Source organism: Salmo salar, chromosome ssa28, assembly GCF_905237065.1.
Source record: "Salmo salar chromosome ssa28, Ssal_v3.1, whole genome shotgun sequence".
NCBI lineage: Eukaryota > Metazoa > Chordata > Actinopteri > Salmoniformes > Salmonidae > Salmo > Salmo salar.
Window position 1 is genome coordinate 20,296,998 of NC_059469.1, and position 25,072 is coordinate 20,322,069.

The following is a 25,072-nucleotide window of genomic DNA, read 5'->3' on the forward strand; positions in this document are numbered from 1 at the left end:
TAATTAATATCCTCACCCCTTTTTGAATTTTTTTGCACATAGGAGAAATATATTTTGCCCCGCCCCCCCAGTTCTTTTTCCACACAACTTCATCTAAAATTGTTGAATGAGTTTCCTGTAAACAATAGATATTGTATTCCTTCTCTTTTAGCCGGGTAAATGCTGATTTGTCTTTTCTCATTATCTGCTAAGCCATTACAATTATAACTGGCTATCATTTTTTTATTGATTGATTGAATGTGCTTGACTGTCTAAGGCTTGATTGTACTGGAGTGTTCATTCACTCAAGAAAGATTTGCCATATGTCAGTGTCTACTGCCTAAAGTAGGTAAATGCCTTTGTATCCTACTTTTGTTGGGTTTCACAATGGTGGTATTGCACACAGCTATTGCACTGCAACCTTTAGGCTAGCTTATGTCCACTTGTTTACTCCCCTTCACACATATAGGCCTAATAGGCTATAGACAGGCCCTTGATTTGTGCTCCTTGTCATTGGGGACAAACATAATATGTTTCTCTGTTACAATGATATACAGTTGAAGTCGGAAGTTTACATAGGTTGGAGTCATTACCCCGGGGCGGCAGGGTAGCCTAGTGGTTAGAGCGTTAGACTAGTAACCGAAAGGTTGCAAGTTCAAATCCTCAAACTGACAAGGTACAAATCTGTCGTTCTGCCCCTGAACAGGCAGTTCCTAGGCCGTCATTGAAAGTAAGAATTTGTTCTTAACTGACTTACCTAGTTAAATAAGGGTAAAATTAAAACTCGTTTTTCAACCACTACACACATTTCTTGTTAACAAACTATAGTTTTGGCAAGTCGGTTAGGACATCTACTTTGTGCATGACACAAGTCATTTTTCCAACAATTGTTTACAGACAGATTATTTCACTTATAATTCACTGTATCACAATTCCAGTGAGTCAGAAGTTTACATACACCAAGTTGACTGTGCCTTTAAACAGCTTGGAAAATTCCAGAAAATGATGTCATGGCTTCTGATAAGGTAATTGACATCATTTGAGTCAATTGGAGGAGTACCTGTTGATGTATTTCAAGGCCTACCTTCAAACTCAGTGCCTCTTTGCTTGACATCATGGGAAAATCTAAAGAAATCAGCCAAGACCTCAGAAAAGAATTGTAGACCTCCACAAGTCTGTTTTATCCTTGGGAGCAATTTCCAAACACCTGAAGGTACCACGTTCATCTGTGCAAACAATAGTATGCATGTATAAACACCATGGGACCGCGCAGCCGTCATACCGCTCAGGAAGGAGACGCGTTCTGTCTCTTAGAGATGAACGTACTTTGGTGCGAAAAGTGCAAATCAATCCCAGAATAACAGCAAAGGGCCTTGTGAAGATGCTGGAGGAAATGGGTATTAAAGTATCTATATCCACAGTAAAACGAGTCCTATATCGACATAACCTGAAAGGCCGCTCAGCAAGGAAGAAGCCACTGCTCCAAAACCGCCATAAAAAAGCCAGACTACGGTTTGCAACTGCACATGGGGGACAAAGATCGTACTTTTTGGAGAAATGTCCTCTGGTCTGATGAAACAAAAATAGAATTGTTTGGCCATAATGACCATTGTTATGTTTGGAGGAAAAAGGGGGATGCTTGCAAGCCGAAGGACACCATCCCAACCGTGAAGCACGGGGGTGGCAGCATCAAATTGTGGGGGTGCTTTGCTTCAGGAGGGACTGGTGCATTTCACAAAATAGATGGCATCATGAGGTAGAAAAATTATGTGGATATATTGAAGCAACATCTCAAGACATCAGTCAGGAAGTTAAAGCTTGGTTGCAAATGGGTCTTCCAAATGGACAATGACCCCAAGCATACTTCCAAAGTTGTGGCAAAATGGCTTAAGGACAACAAAGTCAAGGTATTGGAGTGGCCATCACAAAGCCCTGACCTCAATCCTATAGAAAACTTGTGGGCAGAACTGAAAAAGCGTGTGCGAGCAAGGAGGCCTACAAACCTGACTCAGTTACACCAGCTCTGTCAGGAGGAATGGGCCAAAATTCACCCAACTTATTGTGGGAAGCTTGTGGAAGGCTACCCGAAACGTTTGACCCAAGTTAAACTATTTAAAGGCAATGCTATCAAATACTAATTGAATGTATGTAAACTTCTGACCCATTGGGAATGTGATGAAAGATATTAAAGCTGAAATAAATAATTATCTCTGCTATTATTCTGACATTTCACATTCTTAAAATAAAGTGGTGATTCTAAGACAGGGAATTTTTACAAGGATAAAATGTCAGGAATTGTGAAAAACTGAGTTTAAATGTATTTGGCTAAGGTGTATGTAAACTTCCGACTTCAACTGTACCTTTCTGTTTTTTGAGGGGTAAATTGTTATGCATGTTTTTTATTTTGGTATCTATTTAGGCACTCACAGCAGACGCATAATGTAGCACAGACTGAGCATCTTCTGCTCGTGTGTAAAGACATGTGAGACCTCACACATCTCCCTCAGTGTTTGCTCTGTGTGTGTGTGTGTGTGTGTGTGTACCAATCTCTTGCTCACACAGCAGAGCAGATTTGTCACGGTGCCAAGCAAGGCCAGCTCCAGGAGGGAATCCTCTGTCTCATTCTTTCACCACCTCTTTCTATCATTCTATCTATTTTTCTCTCTCCATCCTCGCCCTCTATCTTTCTCTTTGGGCTTGTGCAGCCTAAAATGTTCTTTGTTGGCCTCTGAGTTTGAATATCAATATTGTTGAATTTAATTTATTCTGGGTAACGGACATATATACAACAAAATGTACAATGTGGACCCAGAGGATATCACTTGAAAGTATTAATTAAAAAAAATTCCAAAGTGGTCCTTGATGGTTGTTGACATGGTTTGACTGTGATTGCCACACACACAATACCTTGTTTTAAAATGTATTTTGTTGAAATTATAAAAAGTTGAACGCATGAATGAGTGGCAAAGATAAAAGGGGAACATTTAGAAAAGAACCAGTGAAAAAATACCTTTTCACGTCTATATTGATTTCTGTATGAAATTCACCTGGTTCATGTTCTCTCAATGTTGTGGTATTCATACATCTATGAGAAAGATGGCATAGTCCTTAACCAATGTGTTTGGATTTTGTCCACAGCCCCGAAGTTTAAGCGGTGTTGATATGAGAAAACGGCAGCAGCCACACATTGAAGGACCTCCCCAGGCGCCTGGCCATCCAAGGCCCAACAACTGCTGCATGTGCTGGTGTGGTTGTTGTAAATGCCTCTGGTACGTCAATCCTCGCTTTCTGTTTACTTACCCCATGACTCCTCCATATTCAAAGGGCAATGGCTGTCTAAATGCCCTTTAGAATTATGAGAAATTGTGTTTCGATTTTCCTGAAATATAGACAGAAAAAAGCACCTGGTCATATTACCTTCAAGACCACATCCCTTTCAGTGTTTTTTTTATTAGTGGGGGAAAGTATTGTAGACTGTAGTTATCAGCACTTTAGGCCAAAATAACCAAAACTTGTACATTTGGAATTATTGTCGTTATTCACCCAATGTTTAGGCCGATCACATTGTTTATAGATTAAAGTAATGAATGCTGAAAGACTGTAGGTCTCCAGGTAAAACATGACTCGATGCTTGAAGTCTTTTTCCTCTCATAGTTTTCAGTACTATGGGTGCATAAACATTGTTTATCAGACCAATTATCTGATGCCTGGGAAAAGGGTGAGCTTAGGAAAAGAGACTCCTATATACAACTGTATGATTACTACTCTTCATGTTTCCGTGGAGAAAACAGCAGGGGTGCATTAGCTTTTAATAATCTGCATTTTCAAAATGCAGACCATCAAGAAAATCTGCATTTTAAACCATTTCACCTGCATTTTATATTGAAAGTCAGTGTTTGTGTTTATTTGCTTCAATAGAGTCATCAGGGGCATGCAACTATAGTTTTTCTTCACACTAAATAAATTAATGCAACACATTTGGTAGAAAATAGCATGGTTTTCATCAGATGACTAAAAGTGCAACACTATTTGGCTAGCAGCCACACATAAGTAAATTAGCTTACAATGAAAAAGTATGGTCTTTTTTGCAGTTCAACGTCTAGTTTTGATTTATATTTCGTTGAGTTTTCAGCTAACATTAATCCAATGTGAAATCAAGAAAGAAATGCAACGTCATTGGATTTTGGTTAAAAGTTGGGTAAATAAAGGCGAAATGCCCTTACATGCTGACCACACCGCTTGCGTCGCATGCGCGAGTGTTGCAAAATAAATGTACATGTTATTCAGTAATTTCACCCACACTGATGGTGCGCGTCAACGAGAGTCTGCGTAACCAGGCGCTAAAATAGAACTTGGTTCTATTTGTGACACTTGATGCGCTGCCAGTCCCGCCTCTCCCATCTCCTCATTGGTTTTTAGGATCATATACCCACGTGCCATCTCCTCATTGGTTTTAAGGAGCATATACCCACGTGCCATCTCCTCATTGGTTTTAAGGAGCATATACCCACGTGCCATCTCCTCATTGGTTTTAAGGACCATATACCCACGTGGGTGATTGAAAGATGAGGTCCACACTCCAGTTCAGTTGGTAGTGGTAATGCACCTACAAACTTTTACCCTTTTTATTTGTGGATATATTTTTGGAGAAGAGGACCTTGTACATTTCAGGTAAAATAACAACCCAATGTTTATATCCCAGGACAAATTAGCTAGCAAGCTAGCTAGCTAATTGCCATACTTTTTTTTATGCTTTTCGACCTGTTCCTAAGTTAATATAGTTGGTTTAGAGTTCGTTTTGATATTTCAACCTGCGTGTCCTGATCGCGTCTGGTGTGGGTGGACAAAATCAACATGCGCACGTGCGGTCTGGTCCGCATGTTACATTGATGACTTTTTTGCAAATCCAATCAGTCCAAGAGTGCTCTGATGTACTTTCTTCCGTGTAGTTTTTCTCCGGGAGCAAGTTAAAATGCAAGATGAACTTCAAGTAAAACATTAGGAAATGTAGCTGGCTACATTATTTCTATGATAAACATGAGAAATCTGATGCCCCACCCCCTGGACAAAAACTGGTTGAATCAATGATGTTTCCACATTTCAATGTGAAGATGTTGAATCTAAACTCAGCAAAAAAAGAAATGTTGCTTTTTCAGGACTCTGTCTTTCAAAGATAATTCATTAAACTCCAAATAACTTCACAGATCTTCATTGTAATGGGTTTAAACACTGTTTCCCATGCTTGTTCAATGAACCATAAATAATTAATGAACATGCACCTGTGGAACGGTCGTTCAAACACTAACAGCTTACAGACGGTAGGCAATTAAGGTCACAGTTATGAAAACTGAAGAGGCCTTTGTTCAGGGACACATTATTCCATTTCTGTTAGCCACATGTCTGTGGAACTTGTTCAGTTTATGTCTCAGTTGTTGAATATTGTTATGTTCATACAAATATTTACACATGTTAAGTTTGCTGAAAATAAACGCAGTTGACAGTGAGGACGTTTCTTTTTTTGCTGAGTTTACGTGGAAACAATGTTGAGTCAACCAGTTTTTGCCCAGTGAGTGGACATCAGATTTATCATGGTTATCATAGAAAGAATTTACCCTGCTACATTTCCTAATATTTTGTAAGATTTTTTTTTAGCTTACATTTTAACTTGCTACCGGAGAGAAACTATACTAGAGAAAGTATATCAGTCAGAGTGCTGTCTGCTGATCGAATGACCGTTTCTGAATGCGGGAATCTGATTCATGAAGACAATAGAAAATATTTATCATCCAAGTGGAGAAGTGTAACTGGAGCACGAAATTAAGCCGAGTAGAAATTACAATAAGAAGCATTTTAGATCTGTGTTTACAAAACGCAGCAAAATATTTTTTCAGTGTTATATCTTTCTTTTTTCACAGAATTCTGTGTTAACACGATCCCTAAATGTGAAAAGAACAATGTAAATATTAACGGATATCATTGGTTGTAGTTTGCATAGTGTATTGATAAGCCATCCTTTACATTTCCATAAAATGGGTGAAGTTTGTGATGACAACATGAGCAAACAGTAATTTGCAGTTTAAGAGTAATATATTAAAAAACTGATCAAAGGTTAAGCAAAGCTCTAAGATTGTAAGAATAATGTGTGACTGACCAGCTCAAATCGGTCTTATGCAGCAAAATTTGAAATTGTGTCTTTTACATTGGATAAAAGTAGAGACTCAGAGCTACAAAATGGTATATCATACACTGCAATTGAGGAACAATGGGAAAGTCATTCTGCTTTGAAAGTTGATCAACTCACTTTTGAGAAAGGGGCCTTGGTACCTACTGGAGAACTCTGCTTTGTCTACACCCATTAAGCGTTGTTCACACCCTCTTAAGCCAGCCTCACCCATCTCTTTAAGGATTCACATGTCATGTGCTAAACAGTGAGTAGTGTAGTAAAGATTAAGACTAAAAGTGGTAGTAGAATACAATAAGGAACCATTCCAGGTAAACATAGTGTCCAGATTAAGAAATGTATAAATATTAGACACCCAGACACACTTGTCTAAATTGATGGGTCATGTGAAATAAATGCTATAACCCCCAGCCATATCCAGTGGTGGAACAAGTACTAAATTGTCATAGAGTAAAAGTATAAATCATTTCAAATTCCTTATATTAAACCAGACGGCAAAATTATTTTATTTTTATTGACGATAGCCAGGGGCACACTCCAACACTGAGACATAATTCACAAACGAAGCATTTGTGTTTTGTGAGTCGGCCAGATCAGAGGCAGTAGGGGTGACCAGAGATGTTCTCTTGATAAGTGTGTGAATTGGACAATTTTCCTGTCAAAATGTAACAAGTACTTTTGGGTGTCAAGGAAAATGTAATGCGTAAAAAGTACATTATTTTCTTTACTAATGTAGTGAAGTAAAAGTAGCCAAAAATATGAAATAGTTAAGTAATGTACACATACCACAAAAACTACTTAAGTAGTACTTTCAAGTATTTTTACTTAAGTACTTTACACCACTGCCCAAATGCCTTCACACCAGTACATTAGCATACTTTATATACCGTTAAACAGGCACTTATCACATAGTATTCCATACATAAGTTAAGGCCATGCAATCGGAGTTGAAACCTGCGTGAGGTGCACATGTACAGTACATTAACAGATGCATGCGCCATATATTTATGTGGTGGACACTTGATACGGTCACATGTATGTACAAGAACAATATCAGTGATAGACGAGGTAGTTATATGCATACGATCAGGGATAATGTGGCTGAGCAGCAGGATAAAAAAATTATAGTAGCAGCAACATATGGCGTGTGTGTTAGGAGAAAGTCATGTGAATAGAGGCACTGCGGATAGTGCTGATGACTGGTCCGTCCAAACCACGCATGAACAAGGGAATCTATATTCGGAGAACCTGTTTCTGTCCTGCCCTTGACTTTGGTGCAGGGCATGTGATGTCCATAGCCTCTTCGTAACAAAACTACCTGATCTTCTCAAAAATATAAGTTTGTCTAGCTGTGTCCAGTCCAGGTGGTGCTTTTACAGGCAGACCATCTATGGGAGGAAGGATGCGCAGCAGCTGAAACCTGGTCCCGACAGTCTGAACGCTCCTTGGCGACAACACCAGGCTCCAGAGCATTGAAGATGTAAAACAGGGAATAACAAAAAAAATCAGAAGACATTACAACCCTGAAGAAAACATCAATTCACCTCCCAAGTTTACATAAGAATAACCTCCTACAATGAAAATCATTTTTTACCTCAAGTACTGGTACTGCTTGATCTGTGGCAGCGGCCTGAAGTACAGAGTCGGGTGTTGTTGCCAGCCATAGTTTTCCACCAGCACCGCGCCATCCTCCAGTCCAACCAGCTGTGGGATGTTGACCCCTGTCACAGTGGTGTCCTTCACAACACCAGCAATCTCAGACAAAGTGTTCACTCTGGTCTTTCTAAAGCACTGCTTGATGAGGCCGAAGCACCAGTGGGGGCAAACTTGTTGTGGCCTGTGATCAGGAAGTGAAGGTCCAGATTGTGGTGGAGCTTGTGCATGGTCCACCAGGCACAATACCAGAGCACAAACTTGTTCTTGTTTTGGCCACTGCAGTTATCACAATTCAGGTCCACACATGTTTTCCCAACTCCCTAGTTGGTGAAGAAAGGGTGCAAGTAGTTGATGACTGCGCTGCTGCCTTTGCTTGCTTAGGCCAGCTCTCTTTTTGATGACTGTATGACTGGTGGATTAGAGTCAGGCATGTTCTACTGATTGATGCTGAAAGACAAATTCCAGATACAAATATTTTAGCATTATTATACAATAGATGCAAAGTGGCATTCTGAGATCACTACACACCGTTCATACTGGGAATGTTAGCTACCGTTCATACTGGGAATGTTAGCTACTGTAGCTAGCCAGCTATCTAACATCAGCTGGCTAGCTAACAGCAAGCTTTAACTAGAAATACAAACCGATTGTCATAGCTAGCTAAAGTTAACCAATAGGTTCAATGTTAGCTATCTAACATTAGGCTATAACTAGCAATGCGAAATGGCATTCTGAGAAAAATACACTAATGTTACACACACTTTATACACATAAGTTCATGTTAGCTAGCCAGCCATCTAACCTTAGCTGACGTTAGCTAGCTAACAGCAAGCTTTAACTTGGGGTCTTTTGTTTAGACATGTCACGTTAACGTTAGCTAGCTAGCTAAAATATGAAATATAATCCCAATCCATAGAGTAACGTTACTAGCAATACAAACCAATTGTCATAGCAAGCTAAAGTTAACCAAATAACAGGTTCAATGTTAGTTAGCAATCCAGCCATCAAACTCCAGCTTGCAATGAAAACAACTTTCTGACAAACGTTAGAAACGTATAATATCTGAATCTGTAACTAGATTCTTACCTGTATACATGGATGAAAGCTTCACGGCAGACTGCAACCCCTTTATAAAACATCCTGTGTTGTTTCCGTTTAGTTTGCGCAGCTTGTTTGGCCGGTTGTGTTCCACTGATTTCAAAATGTGTAATTTTCAGAGTGAGAGAGAGTCAGCATTGCATGGCATGATCGTCATCCAGAAAGTAGTCTGACACAACTTTTTCCCACTCACCTTTTGTTGATAGCGCCTGATAAATTCAGGGCAGCAAGTTATTGAGAGCAGTAGCAACATATTAGCAGTTCTCCATGGCTAAAGTTATATATTTTGAGAAAAAAACCTGCAGTAGACAGGACTATCTACGCATTACAAGCAGCTCATTTTATAGACACAAGATGCAACACCGCAGACCAATCCAAACTCATCTCTCGGCATGTCCAGCCCACTCATTATCTCAACCAATCATGGCTAGCGGGAAGGTTGCTGGCTTTCTCTGTGGCTAAACCAACTAGGCACGTAATTGAACAATTTTATTTGTATTTACAGATGACATACAAGTTTCATATTAAGGCACATGAAAGTTCACATGTCCGAGAAGGCATTTCTTCCAAAAAACGCATTTAGATAAAAAACATTTTTACGTTCAAAAGGCTCTCCTGTGAAGATGTGACTTGCGACATACGCCTAGTTTCCTGAATCAGGTCACATATAATACAAGGTAATCTTTTAGGACTCAGAATATGTCTGTTCTCATAAGTGTTAGCATGGAATGGTACATCCATACAGTTCCATGATCTACAGATGTAGGATGATCATTTGAGCCAGTTTGCTACAGCAAACAAATAATCCTGCAGAAACCGGAAATTTTAATTTTTATGTGAATTTATATTTAAGTGACATTTTTGTAGTGGTTGATACATTTTTTGTAAGTGGAAATTACAAACTTCAGAAGTTTTTCTAAAACTTCAAATAAACTACACGTTTTAAATGTCCTGCACTGCAGGAAGGTTATCCTGCAACAGAGTGATCAAATTAAAATCCTACATCTGCATTGTGATAGGTGATGACTGTGGAGCTTTGAGAAACTCATGTCCTTGATGTTGAAGTAAATATGTCATGTGTTTGGAGGCAATTGATATTTGGAACACAACTTCTGAGAGTTCTGCCAGTCAGAGTTGCATTGTAACTTTACATTTCTCGACCACTGTAACACGTGTGGGTCTCTGGTATGCATGACCGACCTGAGAAGGCCAAAGGCAAAGGTAGAACGACTTGAGCAACACTTTCTACAGATCAGAACAAGCCATCGATGACTCCTGGATCCGTATTCACAAAGAGTCTTAGAGTAGGAGTGCAGATCTAGGATCAAGTCCCCCCCCGTCCATATAATTATGATCTAAAAGGCAAAACTGATCCTAAGTTTGCACACGTACTCTGAGATGCTTTAGGAAGTCAAGGTCTTGCTCCATTAAAGGCAAAAAGCTTTTTCCAATTGGGGACACCAAACAATAGAAAGCGGTGCTCAATAAAAACTCATTGTGGAGGTAGCCTACCATAAGCAAGTGTTAGCCTATAACACAAACTGGACAACTGTGTTACAGCTGTAAATACAGTACTTTTATTAGGTAATAATGGCCTATACTATAACTACAGTGGTTGCTCAACTAAAAGTTTGTGATTATGCTGCAGAACTTTGAGGTAATTTGTTGTTTAGTACGGTACCCTGCGTCACTACTTCATTGCTCCAGACCAGCGCAAGGGGGAGTTAGAGCACTGATTATGCTTTTGTGTCCCAAGGTGCAAAAGCATGTGTCTCTAACTGACAATGAATGGGCGACATAAACCAAATAGAAACTGATAATTGTGCATGACTTCAGTATCACTTACAAAAACTGTTGTTACACTAAGGTTTTTATTCTAAGTGGAACTTCGACTACAATTAGGGTGTTGCAATGTTAGGATTATTTTGCTCTTACTGTAGTACTGTAGTCTACTCCCAACCGGTCACGTTGTACAGCGCCTGAGTGGCACAATGGTCTAAGACTCTGCATTCCAGTGCAAACTGCATTGCTACAGATGCTGGTTCAATACCCGTGCCAGCCGTGACTGGGAGACCAATGAGGTGACTGTAGGCTTTTGGTTTCTCTCCCTCTAAAAACAGAAATAAATAATTCTAAATAACAATCTGGCTTTATTTACAAATTAGTAACAATGTCTCACCCCATGTTCAAGAATGGCCTTTTTCTTACTCACTTTAGGTTATTTGAAAACTAAATCATCTCCAAAATATCGTTCTTTTTAAACAAAGCAATTATTATTAATTAATTTTGAATTATTTAAAAGCCTCTTAGATATTCTCACAGATCAGATTTTACCAAATGAAAAATGCCCCTTTGATATTAATTTAGAATTCTCCAATCCTCTAAATCTAATTAAAGGCTGAGAGTCACGTCATTGCAAAAAAATATTTTTCGATATACTGTTGGCCTACCGTAGGCGACATGAGTCTCACTAGTGTTGAGTAATGTGCTGTTAAAAGTGGTGTAGGTCTTATTTATTTAAAAAGCGTATTGAAGATAGAAGCAATAGGATTTGAAGCAATAGTCTACCCGCTGTGGTAAACTATTTCAGCACCGTTTTGCGTTGCTCTGAGACAAGCATGGGGACTGGTCTTGATAAATCAATGAGATTTTTATTTTCACTGAATCTCCGTTTGGGTATTGGTTAGACTACAATTAGGGCGTGGAAATGTTATGCTCTTAGTACTGTAGCCTACTCCCGACCGTCACGTTGTACAGCGCCATATTTTTCGTTTCATCCTAACGGAAACCCTGAGGGTTTAGTTTGTAGTTTTTCTTGGAATAGAAACACCATATTATTCATAAAATTAATTAAGCAACATTTCTTAAAATCAATCCCATATACTATGTTCTTATAAAAAAGGTTAAACATTTTCTAGTACAGCCACAATTGAAGGCTATCAAATGCTTCTCAAAGATGCCCTCTGGTGGTCAAACTAACACTAACTAGCATTAATGGTAAGAATGGCTGACAATTAAATAATGTGCCATAGAATTCTTGGCAGCCCACAAGGTGTGCTGCAGTATGACGCAACTTTTAGAGGAACCACTGTAATATTCACACCCCTTCACTTTTTCCACAATTTGTTGTTTTACAGCCTGAATTTAACATGTATTAAATTGCTTTTTTTTGGTCACTGGCCTACACACAATTCTCCATAATGTCAAAGTGAAATTATATTTAAAATAATTGTAGAATTAACAAAGAATTAAAAGCTAAAATGTCTTGAGTCAATAAGAATTCAATCCCTTTGTGGCAAGGGGTTGGCAGGTGTAAATAACTTCAGGTGGCGAACATGTGCTTAACAAGTCACATAATAAGTTACATGGACTCACTCTGTGTGCAATAATAGTGTTTAACATGATTTTTGTAATGACTTACTCATCTCTATACCCCACACATACAATTATCTGTAAGGTCCCTCAGGCAAGCAATGAATTTCCGACACAGATTCAACCACAAAGACCAGGGAGGTTTTCCAATGCCTCGCAAAGAAGGGCACCTCACAGGAGGCCTTTTGGTAGGATTTGTATGTGAGAAAGGAGTAACCCCCAGTCAGATAGCATTTGCTGTGAAGACTGTTCCAATTGTATAGAAATCAGGGTTTGGCACCTAAGACAAGGTTCCTCCCATCAGCCGTCCACACCAGAGACATCTCCTCCCTTGTACCTAATATTAGATAATGTTTACATAATCTACATTATTCATCTCATATGTATATACTGTACACTATACCATCTACTGCATCTTGCCATCTTGATGTATTAGATGTATCACTAGCCACTTTAAACAATGCCACTTCATATAATGTTTTCATAACCTACATTACTCATCTCATATGTATATACTGTACTCTATGCCTTCCTGATGTGATGTATCACTAGCCACATTAAACAATGCCGTTTATATGTTTTCATACCCTACAATACTCATCACATATGTATATACTGTACTCCATACCATCTATTACATCTTGCCTACGCCGTTCGGCCATCACTCATTTATATATTTTTATGTACATATTCGTATTCATTCCTTTACACTTGTGTGTACAAGGTAGTTGTTGTGGAATTGGTAGATTCCACAGTATTATAACTTTATTATAAACAGTATTATAACTTCATCTTGTAATTTTTCTATCATATTACTCCACAATACTAACCTAATTGACAGAGTGGAAAAAAGGAAGCCTGTACAGAATAAAAAATATTCCAAAACACTTTTCCTTTTTGCAACAAGGCACTAAAGTAATACTGCAAAAAAATGTGTCAAAGCAATTCACTTTTTGTCCTGAATACAAAGTGTTATGTTTGGGGCAAATACAATACAAAACATTGCTGAGTACCACTCTCCATCTTTTCAAGAATAGTGGTGGCTGCATCATGTTATGTAATCATTAACAAAAAAAATGTTTTAATTACGAATGGAGCTAAGCACAGACAAAATCCTATAGGAAAACCTGGTTCAGTCTACATTCCACCAGAAACTGGGAGATTAATTCACCTTTCAGCAGGACAATAACTTAAAACACAAGGCCAAATCTACACTGGAGTTGGTTACCAAGGAGACAGTGAATGTTCCTGAGTGGCCGAGTTACTGTTTTGACTTAAATCTACTTGAAAATCTATGGCAATAATCAACAACCAATTTGACATAGCTTTTAGAATTTGTAAAAGAATAATGGGCAAATGTTGCACAATCGAGGTGTGGAAAGCTCTTGGAGACTTACCCAGAAAGACTCACAGCCATAATCGCTGCCAAAGGTGATTTTTAAATGTTTTGATTCAGGGGGTTGAATACGCATCTAATCAAGATAAATTTGTGTTTTTTTTTATTTCTTTTTACCAATGTTTGAATTTTTGTTCCACTTTGACATTAGTATTTTGTGTAAATTGTTGACAATTTTGTTTATCCATTTTAATCCCACTTTGTAACACAACAAAATTTGGTAGAAGTCTAGGGCTGTGAATACTTTCTGAAGGCACTGTACATGGTATCTGTCTCTAAAACTACCATGTAAGTAAATAGTTTTACCACCGCTTAATATGAAATGGGCCTAACTTTGAACCTACTGTAAGTTTAAGACCAAGGCTGAACAAAGCAAGCTTCAGGACGCCATCACAGCCAAGTCTGTCTTGGACAGTGAACCCACAATATAGGCCTACAAAACAATGGCTTGAAATAATGAAAACATTGAAGAAAGCATAATTGTAAGACCCGTTTCTAAAATGCGGCCTCCACAACCCTTCCCAATTATATGGTGACCTTATCTTCTCTATAAACAGCCAGCCTATTTCCATCTTCACATCACATGCAAAATAGCTGTGAAGAACATGTTTTATATTTAGAGCCATCTCAGGAGGTGTAGAGCCTGTGGCTAGCCAGCTCAATTATGTCAGCACAAAGGATACTTTGATGAAGATACTAAGAGGAAGCTAATATTCACCACTGTGCGACTCCCAGTATATGACATATAATATATGTAGGAAGAGACATGCCATGTATGGGTACAGATGAAGATTAGGAGGGGTTTTCTGAATGCTTAGCGCTCATTCTGGAACCTAGCTGCATGAAGGGCTCAATTCAATTGGGATACTTTTTTGTGCATTAGCAAAAATAAATAAAGGGGGAGCGGGATTCCTGTGGTAAACTCCGTCACAGGTAGATGCTTCCTGCTTTCAGAATAACATAGGTCCACAAAGTACACAGGCGGAAGTTTGTAAACAAAGATACTACATATAGCCTAATTTTATTAGGTTTGATTGGATACGGTAGCCCCATGGCTTAAGAACACTCCCTCAAGTGCTTTTATAACCCAAAGACAAATGGAGCTTTGAGATAAAGAAGAGGAACTTATTATCTCAAGCTCTTTGAGAGACGCTGCTGTGCCCCTAGGCAGAAGCACATTATAGCAGCACTTACTAGCATGGCACTAGGAATCTGCTGTCAGAGATGCACAAGTCAATCCAATCTACTTGTGGCGGTGCTCTGTGTCTGTAGCTAGGTTTTCCATCCAATTGGTGACAGATTTCCATTTTTAAATCAAAATGTTTTTTGAGGGGCAGAAATACCTTCTGGAACGTGTCAACGTTCATGTGCCTTAACCTCTATGGGCAAGCGTCCCACCTACTCAACAGCCAGTGTAATCCCGTGGCGTGTTATTAAAATACCTCAAAAATGCAAAAACTTAAATTTTTCAAACATATGACTATTTTACACCATTTTAAAGACAAGACTCTCGTTAATCTAACCACACTGTCCGATTTCAAAAAGGCTTTACAACAAAAGCAAAACATTAGATTATGTCAGCAGAGTACCCAGCCAGAAATAATCAGACACCCATTTTTCAAGCTAGCATATAATGTCACATAAACCCAAACCACAGCTAAATGTAGCACTAACCTTTGATGATCTTCATCAGATGACAACCCTAGGACATTATGTTATACAATACATGCATGTTTTGTTCAATCAAGTTCATATTTCTATCAAAAACCAGCTTTTTACATTAGCATGTGACTAGCATTCCCACCGAACACTGCCGGTGAATTTACTAAATTACTCACGATAAACGTTCACAAAAAGCATAACAATTATTTTAAGAATTATAGATACAGAACTCCTCTATGCACTCGATATGTCCGATTTTAAAATAGCTTTTCGGTGAAAGCACATTTTGCAATATTCTCAGTAGATAGCCCGGCATCACAGGGCTAGCTATTTAGACACCCAGCAAGTTTAGCACTCACCGAAGTCCGATTTACTATAAGAAAAATGTTATTACCTTTGCTGTCTTCGTCAGAATGCACTCCCAGGACTTCTACTTCAATAACAAATGTTGGTTTGGTCCCAAATAATCCTTTTTGGATTTATGGGACCAAACCTTTTTAAAAAATATATTGCGTAGTAGAACTGCATAAGTGCTGATGTCCTCTTTCTGGAGGACTGAGATTTGAAATCAGTGGAATTAGAGTAGGATAGCTAACGAGATGGAGGAAACCCTTGTCTCTGGATTACATCTTCAAACTAAGGGCAACCATGGCATCTGTGTGACAGAGAGGGAGAAGCATCCATCCATGTATACGGGTAAAATAGTCTAGCTAGCTACATTTTCAGATATTACACGTTTCTAATTTAGTCAGTCATTTTATTTTCATGGCTGGCTCGCTAGCTAACGTTACGTTTATGCTCTGTGTAGTAATATTCTTCGTATCTCCGAGCCATTTGCTTTGCTAGTTATAGCCTAGTGTTAGCTAGCTAACGTTGAATCTGGTTCGTTAGCTACCTGCAAATTCATGCAGGGTAGTAACGTCATGAGTTGGGATTATGGTTCATTGTTTAGCTAGTTAGCTACATTTCTTAACAAAAGACTCCACTATGCAAGTAAGCTTTTCAATAGAATGTTAATGATGTCACTGCGACAACTGTTGATAGATGTAGCTGGTAAATTTGATCTGGCTATCTACTCCGATTTCAGAGCACCTCCTCTCTTCTGAGTTTGCCAGAGCGCAGAATAATTTACGAATTTACGAACGCTTAACCTGTTGGGTCTAGGGGGCAGCATTTGCACGTCTGGATAAAAAAAATGTACCCGATTTAATCTGGTTACTAATCCTACCCAGTAACTAGAATATGCATATACTTATTATATATGGATAGAAAACACTCTAAAGTTTCCAAAACTGTTTGAATGGTGTCTGTGAGTATAACAGAACTCATTTGGCAGGCAAAACCCTGAGACATTTTCTGACAGGAAGTGGATACCTGATGTGTTGTATTGACTTTAAACCTATCCCATTGAAAAACACAGGGGTTTAGGAATATTTTGGCACTTCCTATTGCTTCCACTAGATGTCACCAGCCTTTACAAAGTGTTTTGAGTCTTCTGGAGGGAGATCTGACCGAACAAGAGCCATGGAACGATGATGTCCCATTAGACACCTGGCGCGCGAGTTCATGTTGGGTACCCTCGTTCCAATACGTTATAAAAGAGTATGCATTCGTCCACCTTGAATATTATTCATGTTCTGGTTAAAAAAGGCCCTAATGATTTATGCTATACAACGTTTGACATGTTTGAACGAACGGAAATATATTTTTTCCCCTCGTTCATGACGAGAAGTCCGGCTGGCTTACATCATGTGCTAACGAGACGGAGATTTTTGGACATAAATGATGAGCTTTTTTGAACAAAACTACATTCGTTATGGACCTGTGATACCTGGAAGTGACATCTGATGAAGAGAATCAAAGGTAATGGATTATTTACATAGTATTTTCGATTTTAGTCTGTATCGCAACGCGTATTTTTCTGGGCGCAGTGCTCAGATTATTGCAAAGTGTGATTTCCCAGTAAGGTTATTTTTAAATCTGGCAAGTTGATTGCGTTCAAGAGATGTAAATCTATAATTCTTTAAATGACAATATAATATTTTACCAATGTTTTCTAATTTTAATTATTTAATTTGTCACGCTGACTTGACTGCCGGTTATTGGAGGGAAACGATTTCCTCAACATCAATGCCATAGTAAAACGCTGTTTTTGGATATAAATATGAACTTGATAGAACTAAAAATGCATGCATTGTCTAACATAATGTCCTAGGAGTGTCATCTGATGGAGATTGTAAAAGGTTAGTGCATCATTTTAGCTGGTTTTATGGTTTTGGTGACCCTGTCTTTGACTTGACAAAACATTACACACAACTCTTGTAAATGTACTGTCCTAACATACTCTAAATTTATGCTTTCGCCGTAAAACCTTTTTGAAATCGTAAAACGTGGTTAGATTAAGGAGATGTTTATCTTTCAAATGGTGTAAAATAGTTGTATTTTTGAAAAATTTGAATTTTGACATTTATTTGGATTCAAATTTGCCGCTCTTGAAATGCACCTGCTGTTGATGGAGTGCACCACGGGTGGCACGCTAGCGTCCCACCTAGCCCCAAGAGGTTAACACCCGTCAGTAAACGTTGGCAAAAAAAGCGTAAATTGTTGCCAGCATCACAGTTGCAGTCGCCAAAGCTCTGCATAACAGACTGTCCAGGTCTGTTAGGGCGAGTAAAATTGTCAGAGTGAGCTGTTCTCTCATTTGTGTTTGGATGTAGCTAGCCAACGTTAGCGAGTTAGCTTGGGTGCTTGGCTGCTGCTGTTAGGACAGAACGCTCAGATCAACCTTAAAGAGATGGGTGGTGCCAAAGCTTATGAGGGTGTGAATGATGCTGAATGGGTGTAGACAAAGAAGAGCTCTGCAGTATGTGTACCAAAACATTCTAAGGCCATTTTCTCAAAAGTGAGGTTACGAGTTTATCAACTTTCGAAGCAGAATTACTTTCCCATTGTTCCTCAACTATAGTGTATGATGTACCATTTTCTAGCTCTGAGTCTCTACTTTTATCCAATGTAAAAAATTACAATTTCAAATTTTGCTACATAAGACAGAATCAAGCCGGTCGGTCATATTTTCTAGTCTGCATAGAGAAAATATGTGAATTTTCCCATTAGAGGTGTTATTCATTTATTTTTGCTTTACTTTTTAGCAGATAAAATGCTGTGCGTGATGACGTAGTGCACATACAAGCACATTTGTTTTAGTTTTCAAGTACTGAATAATAAAACAAGTTTGTGTTTCCATTGCAATTTCAACTCTACGGATGGTTTTCTCACAACAACTGTTGCCATAAATAGCATACTTGCCCAATTTGGTTTTGCCTCATGCTCTATTGACAACAGTTCGCTGATGAAGTGGACAGGGTAGATTATATGAGATATGGATAAAATGTTTTCATTGGCAGCCATGCACCGATCATCATGTGACCATCATCATCCAAATGAAAGTTACAAGCTTGGCACACCTGTATTTGGGGAGTTTCTCCCATTCTTCTCTGCAGATCCTCTCAAGCTCTGTCAGGTTGGATGGGGAGCGTCGCTGCACAGCTATTTTCAGGTCTCTCCAAAGATGTTCGATCGGGTTCAAGTCCGGGCTCTGGCTCAAAGACATTTGAAGACTTCCCCCGAAGCCACTCCTGCGTTGTCTTGGCTGTGTGCTTAGGTCCTGAGTGCTCTAGAGCAGGTGTTCATCAAGGATCTCTCTGTACTTTGCTCCGTTCATCTTTCCCTTGATCCTGACTAGTCTGCCAGTCCCTGCGGCTGAAAAACATCCCCACAGCATGATGCTGCCACCTCATGCTTGACCGTTGGGATGGTGCCAGGTTTCCTCCAGATGTGATGCTTGGCATTCAGGCCAAAGAGTTCAATCTTGGTTTCTTCAGACCAGAGAATCTTGTTTCTCATGGTTTGAGAGTCCTTTAGGTGCCTTTTGGGGAAACTCCAAGCGGGCTGTCATGTACCCTTTACTGAGGAGTGGCTTCCATCTGGCCACTCTACCATAAAGGCCTGATTGTTTGAGTGCTGCAGAGATGGTTGTATTTCTGGAAGGTTCTCCCATGTCTACAGAGGAACTGTGGAGCTCTGTCATATTGACCATTGGGTTCTTAGTCACATCCCTGACCAAGGCACTTCTCCACCGATTGCTCAGTTTGCCCGGGTGGCCAGCTCTAGGAAGAGTCTTGGTGGTTCCAAACTTCTTCCATTTAAGAATGATGGAGGACACTGTTCTTGGGGACCTTCAATGCTGCAGACATTTTTTGGTTTTCTTCCCCAGATCTGTGCCATGACACAATCCAGTCTCTGAGCTCTACGGACAATTCCTTCGACCTCATGACTTGGTTTTTTTCTCTGACATGCACTATCAACTGTGGGACCTTACATAGACAAAGGGAAGGGGTCTGAATACTTTCTGAATGCACTGTACAGGGGAAAGCTAAATCTGAGTTGGTATGAAACCAACTGAGTGCTGTGATGGCTAAATGAGGCTAAACACTGAAATGTTTAGATTTTTAGGCTACATTAGTATTGACTGTCTGATGATTGACAACCATTATCGATGGTGATGACATTGTGATGTGACAAATGGTGGTTTAGCCTATTTGAACTTAACTGGCGCTGTGCAGTAAAGAACACACAAATTACATTGAGAGTGATTTGCCTATTCCTTTTTGCTTTAGCCTATTTCAATATATATATACAGAACGCAAGAGAGGAATGTAGGCTAGACAGAGTGGAGAATTCCACCAAAGCAGTCCAGTCAGAAAATATTGTTTCGCTCTCTCTCTCTCTCTCTCTCTCTCTCTCTCTCTCTCTCTCGGATGCGTGGGCCTTACAGCCTAAACCTATTCATTTTTTCTATATAATGGACACCCCATAGTTCACTCAAATTACAAAATTACATATTGGTTTCATTACCCTGTAAGCAGTCTTTGGACAAAGTAGAGCTGGGCAATATGGACAAAAATCCATATAACGATAACAAATTATGATAAAACATTTTGGGGGGGAGGTGCTTGAGCTGGGCGTTATGAACAAAAAGTAATAGTGCGATAAATGTAACTTTTTTTTGCTTGATAAAACAAATAGAACGCTACATATTTAGTTTTTTTGAACAGTTACTTTACATTGGCTGCAGGGCTCTAGACACATTTTTCTAGTGCCAAGTTAGACAATTAAAATGGTCGCCTATGATTCAGAAAGTAAACTGTTTCATCTAACATATCCAGGAAATGCATTATTGATATTTTGATGGGATCCAGAATGATCAGATTTATTTTTTGATCCTCAGAGAATTTTCTGACATCTTTGTGCAAATTGGCCTTAAGGCTATATTATTGTTATTAGGAAGTGGGATCTCAAAACACTTAGCTAGATTGCTAACTCTGATATTGTTGCTATTAAGCCATGTGGGCTGATTGATTAATCACTTAGCTAGATTGCTAACTCTGATATTGTTGCTATAAAGCAATGTGGGCTGATTTGATTAATCACTCAGTAAATCTAGGCTAATGTCCTAAAAAAGAATCCCGTGCTAGGCCTAGGCTACTGGATGTAGGCCTATTCACCGCAAATGGCGCGCTCCGGCTCAACTCCTCAGGTGCATCAAAACCATACTACACAGATTACTCTGGTTGTAAATTGGTGCCATGAACTCAATATTAAGAGGTAAGAAATACATTATATATACTCCCAGAAAGCTGTGACTCTCCTCTCTAACTAGAACAACAGTAGTTGCTTTGAAAACTGTATTTTTCCCCAATAGCATTTTGAGCAACGGTCATATGCTTGTGCTTCTCAGAATGCAGCTCTCTCTCCTATGTGCGCACAGTGGGGAAAGGGAGTAAGAGTAAGCAGCTGACAGCGAAACAGGGACAGGCAAATACTTTCATAGCAGGAATCAACATAATGCTTATATTACTGTTGACCAAAGAATTGTTTTAGAAAAATCTACAGGATTTGTGTAGCAAAATCACCTAAAATGACTGACAAGCAAAATGCTTCGATAAGAGGAAGGCAGTGTCGGTGTCTAGTTTTTGGTTTATCGTCCCAGCTCTAGGACAAGGTATGACAGCAACCCATGCTTTGGTTTAGTTTCCGTGGCACTGTTTCCACATGCTAACGTTTTAGCATTTGCGGCACAAATCCCATTCAAGTCATGGGACCGATATTAGCATTTTTGCACATCACGTTCAAATCATCTATATTGGACTTTGTTGAGCTTCACAATCAATTTGAGATGATTTGGACATGATTGTGTATGTAGGTGTTTAGTGTGAAAGTAATGATCGTATGACACAGGCTGAACCAATAGGCCTATACTAGGCTACATCCAAGCGCAATTCAGTCAAATCTGCATAGCAGTATTTACACAGTGGCATATAAACGTGCCGTTTCTCCAATACATCCCTACTTGAAATTTTACACAGAATTAACACATTCCGTTTGCATGGCAGTTGAAATTTCTTGATAACCTCTTTCCAATACATTTGTAATGTATTTAGGAACAGAACATGCACCTCAAACTAGCTTTTCAGGTGTTTGTGAAAGGACAGACAGCTGGAATGTATTGTTAATGTGTTACAATTCAATTTGTGTCACAATATAATTTGTTATTGTGTATCCAACATGTGTTGAACATGTACATTTCCGGTATAGCGATGTTGTAAAGGTTTTGTGTACTGTAAATAGCAGAGAGTCTCACTCCACTCACAGGTTTAATTTTAATGACTAGTTTTCACTGGTTTTCAGAAGAATACATACCTGTTCTCAGGCAGTAGTTCAACAGAGAGACTACATGAACATCCAACCTTGAGACTGCCATATGAATAAGTATGTTTGAATATGGAATATGTTTGAAAACAATAGTAATGTTTGATCTCCCTCTGCTTCTCCTTTTCCAGGAATGAGGACCGCATGGAGCGCTCCGAACGGGCATGCACTAAAATGGATAGTATTGAAGCCACGGAGGAGCAGTGAGTTGCCAGCTATGCCTTTTTCCATAGGTTGTCTCTGAGAAAATACCAAACCGTTTTGATATCATGTCACATTTTGGTAATTTAGCAGATGCTCTTATCCAGAGCAACTTACAGTAGATAAGACAACCACATATGACAGTCATAGTAAAACGTTCCTCAACAAAGCAGCTATTAGCAAAATCAGTCTAAGTAAGAAAAGACAAGTGCAAGAAAGGGAAGTACAACAGTGAGGTGTTATTTTTGTTTTCATGTTGTCAGATAAGCTGATGACCTTTGGTCACATCTGTTCATCCCTGTCTTTGAAGGCATTATACAGTACATAGACATTATACATTAGGACTGTCTACCTCAAGAAAGGATGCCAGAAAATGTAATTATTGCATGCAAGAAATTAGCCAGAATGCATGCCAGAAATTTTGCAGTCTAATTATTCTGCCTGTTTCGTTTTACTGCTTTGGCCCATTCATTTTCTCTCTTTACATTGCTGCTGTGTCAATATCTATTCCTGTGTGTTGCTCACTCATTTGCTGTATTAGCCAATTAGAGCATGAGTTTTATTTTCTCTCCACCTCTCACAATTTCAGTTATTTGACTGAAATGTCTCTTAACTGAGGACACACAAGGACATCATTTTCATCCACCCCAAAGGAGCAGGTCCATTATAGAGTATAGGGCTCAGCTCTACGGTATATTGTGTGCTTATTATTTGCGTGATATGTAAAATTGTCAGATTTCAGCATTCAGCTGCATTTACACGATGTAGCCTGTTTGGCTGCCCAAACAATTGTTCTCACATGGCTGTGGCTCACAATACTGTTCTCACATGGCTGTGGCCATGACACCAGGTTCAACCTGAGGCTCTACCTTGGAACACTCATTCTTCATGTTGTTGTAATAAGTGAGAGGGATTTTTCTCCTTATCACCTAGACCTAATTGTAATAATGGTAACACTTTAGCATGTGACATGCTTAGCAGGTTTTGTCGATTGAGACATGAAAATAGCAGGAAGGCCCGCACACTGAATGCTCCTAATTACCACCTTTTAATTTCAATCGGTCCCTGTAGCCATGACTCTTAGGCCTCAGACACACCAATAGCGTTTGCTGGCCGAGATTACTTAGCACCTGTGACCGTAATTTGCGAACCGAGTGACAACCGATTTTACATGTAGAATCAAGTGAAAAATGTTGGCAGTCAGACGTTTACAGTGGGTGGTCCCTAAACACAGCGCGCTGAACGATCGGCAGATGAACGCTAGATCCACATTCGGTGCGATGTGTGCGAGCCTTTAGGTCAAAAAGGCTCTTAGGGAGATGCTCTGGTTCAAAGTGTTGTCATTGAATGTGGTGATTAGGATCATACCAAAGTGTTCCACTAGTATATGCACAAGTCAGCCAAATGGAATGGTTGGTTGGTTACAGTGGCTCACCAAGGTATGGATTGCAGTCTCTTCATGTCTGCTTAGACTGCTTCGAGGTAAGCGGTCTACATTATAATGTGGGTCAACTATCGCTTTTAAAATAAGGCTTGAATAAAATAGTTTTCCCATAAGGGCCACACCCCTGGTCTATGTTTCCCAAGTGCTAGCTGTTTGAAAATGTTCATGCTAAAACAATGACTTTCTCCAAATCACTCTACCTGGCTATAAATCTTCAGGTGGTTGAGGCTGACTACTTGCAGAAATGTGTCATCATATAACAGTAATTGGGTAAGATCTTTGTTGTTGAGTCCCCCTACCATATCTGCCTATAGTAGCTTGTGCACAATACTGAAATGACATCTCTCTAAAATGACAAAACAGGATGTTTGAGGTATGGGGTATTTCAATATAGCCTATTCTCGTTTTTATGACATATAATCAACACTGTCCTTGACCTAGTAGCTATATGAATGCCTACAAAAATGCATAGCCTCATTTAATTTATTTTCAAAGACACAAGTAGGTAAATCAGATTTCAAATAAGTAATTACACTGGCAAAATTGTGAAGAAGTTAAATGATAAAATAAGTATGGGGAATAACAGTAGTGTTCTGACAAGCACATGAATTACCTGCGGACTCTTTTCCCTTTCTTCTTGTGCCATCTTCAACCAAATGTGTGCCTGTCAAGTTACCAGGTTGTTACCAGGTTGTTACCACCTAGCTAATATGGTAGCATGACTGAACAAGGTTGTTGGTTATCAAAATAATTATTAGGCTAGTTAGCGCCCCAGCGTCTAATGTTTATCATTAGCCCAGTACCTACGTTTTTCAAGGATGTGTGTATGACATATGACCGCTACTATTTCTATTGCTAATTGAAACAGCCTGTGGAAACGATGTTATTGCATCTCTGGAGAAAAAATAATGAATCTGTTTGTCTTGTGCGTATTGTGAGAGTCCAGACTGCTAACACTGGGTTCCTGGTATCCTGTGTTTAGGCAACCCACTCTAGACGAGGTGGTTGCCTGGGCCCGTAGCTTCGAGCTGGTGATGCGCTCCTCAGAAGGCAGGGAGATTTTCCGAGAATTTCTGCGCTCTGAGTACAGTGAAGAGAACCTGTTGTTCTGGCTGGCCTGTGAGGAGCTGAAGAAAGAGACGGACCTGACTGCGATCGATGAGAAAGCCAGGATCATCTACGAGGACTACGTCTCCATTCTATCGCCGAAAGAGGTAGGAGGCATCACGTTGGAAGCAGGAGTTTGACTGGCACCTAGTATCACTTGGCTGATATTTACTTTGCTTTCAGGACTATTCCATTGGTTCCATTTTGG

At 39.4% G+C, this 25,072-nt stretch overlaps 1 protein-coding gene across 2 annotated transcripts in view; it reads left to right on the forward strand.

Annotated features, from left to right (window-relative positions):
* Positions 1 to 25,072, forward strand: part of rgs17 (regulator of G protein signaling 17) — a 42,515-nt gene that overhangs the window by 12,876 nt on the left and 4,567 nt on the right. For both annotated transcript variants that reach the window (XM_014179913.2, XM_014179914.2), the window contains exons 3-5: positions 3,118 to 3,248; positions 22,244 to 22,315; positions 24,740 to 24,971. In XM_014179913.2, the coding sequence (XP_014035388.1) occupies positions 3,118 to 3,248; positions 22,244 to 22,315; positions 24,740 to 24,971 (435 nt within the window). The remainder of the gene's footprint in view (positions 1 to 3,117; positions 3,249 to 22,243; positions 22,316 to 24,739; positions 24,972 to 25,072) is intronic.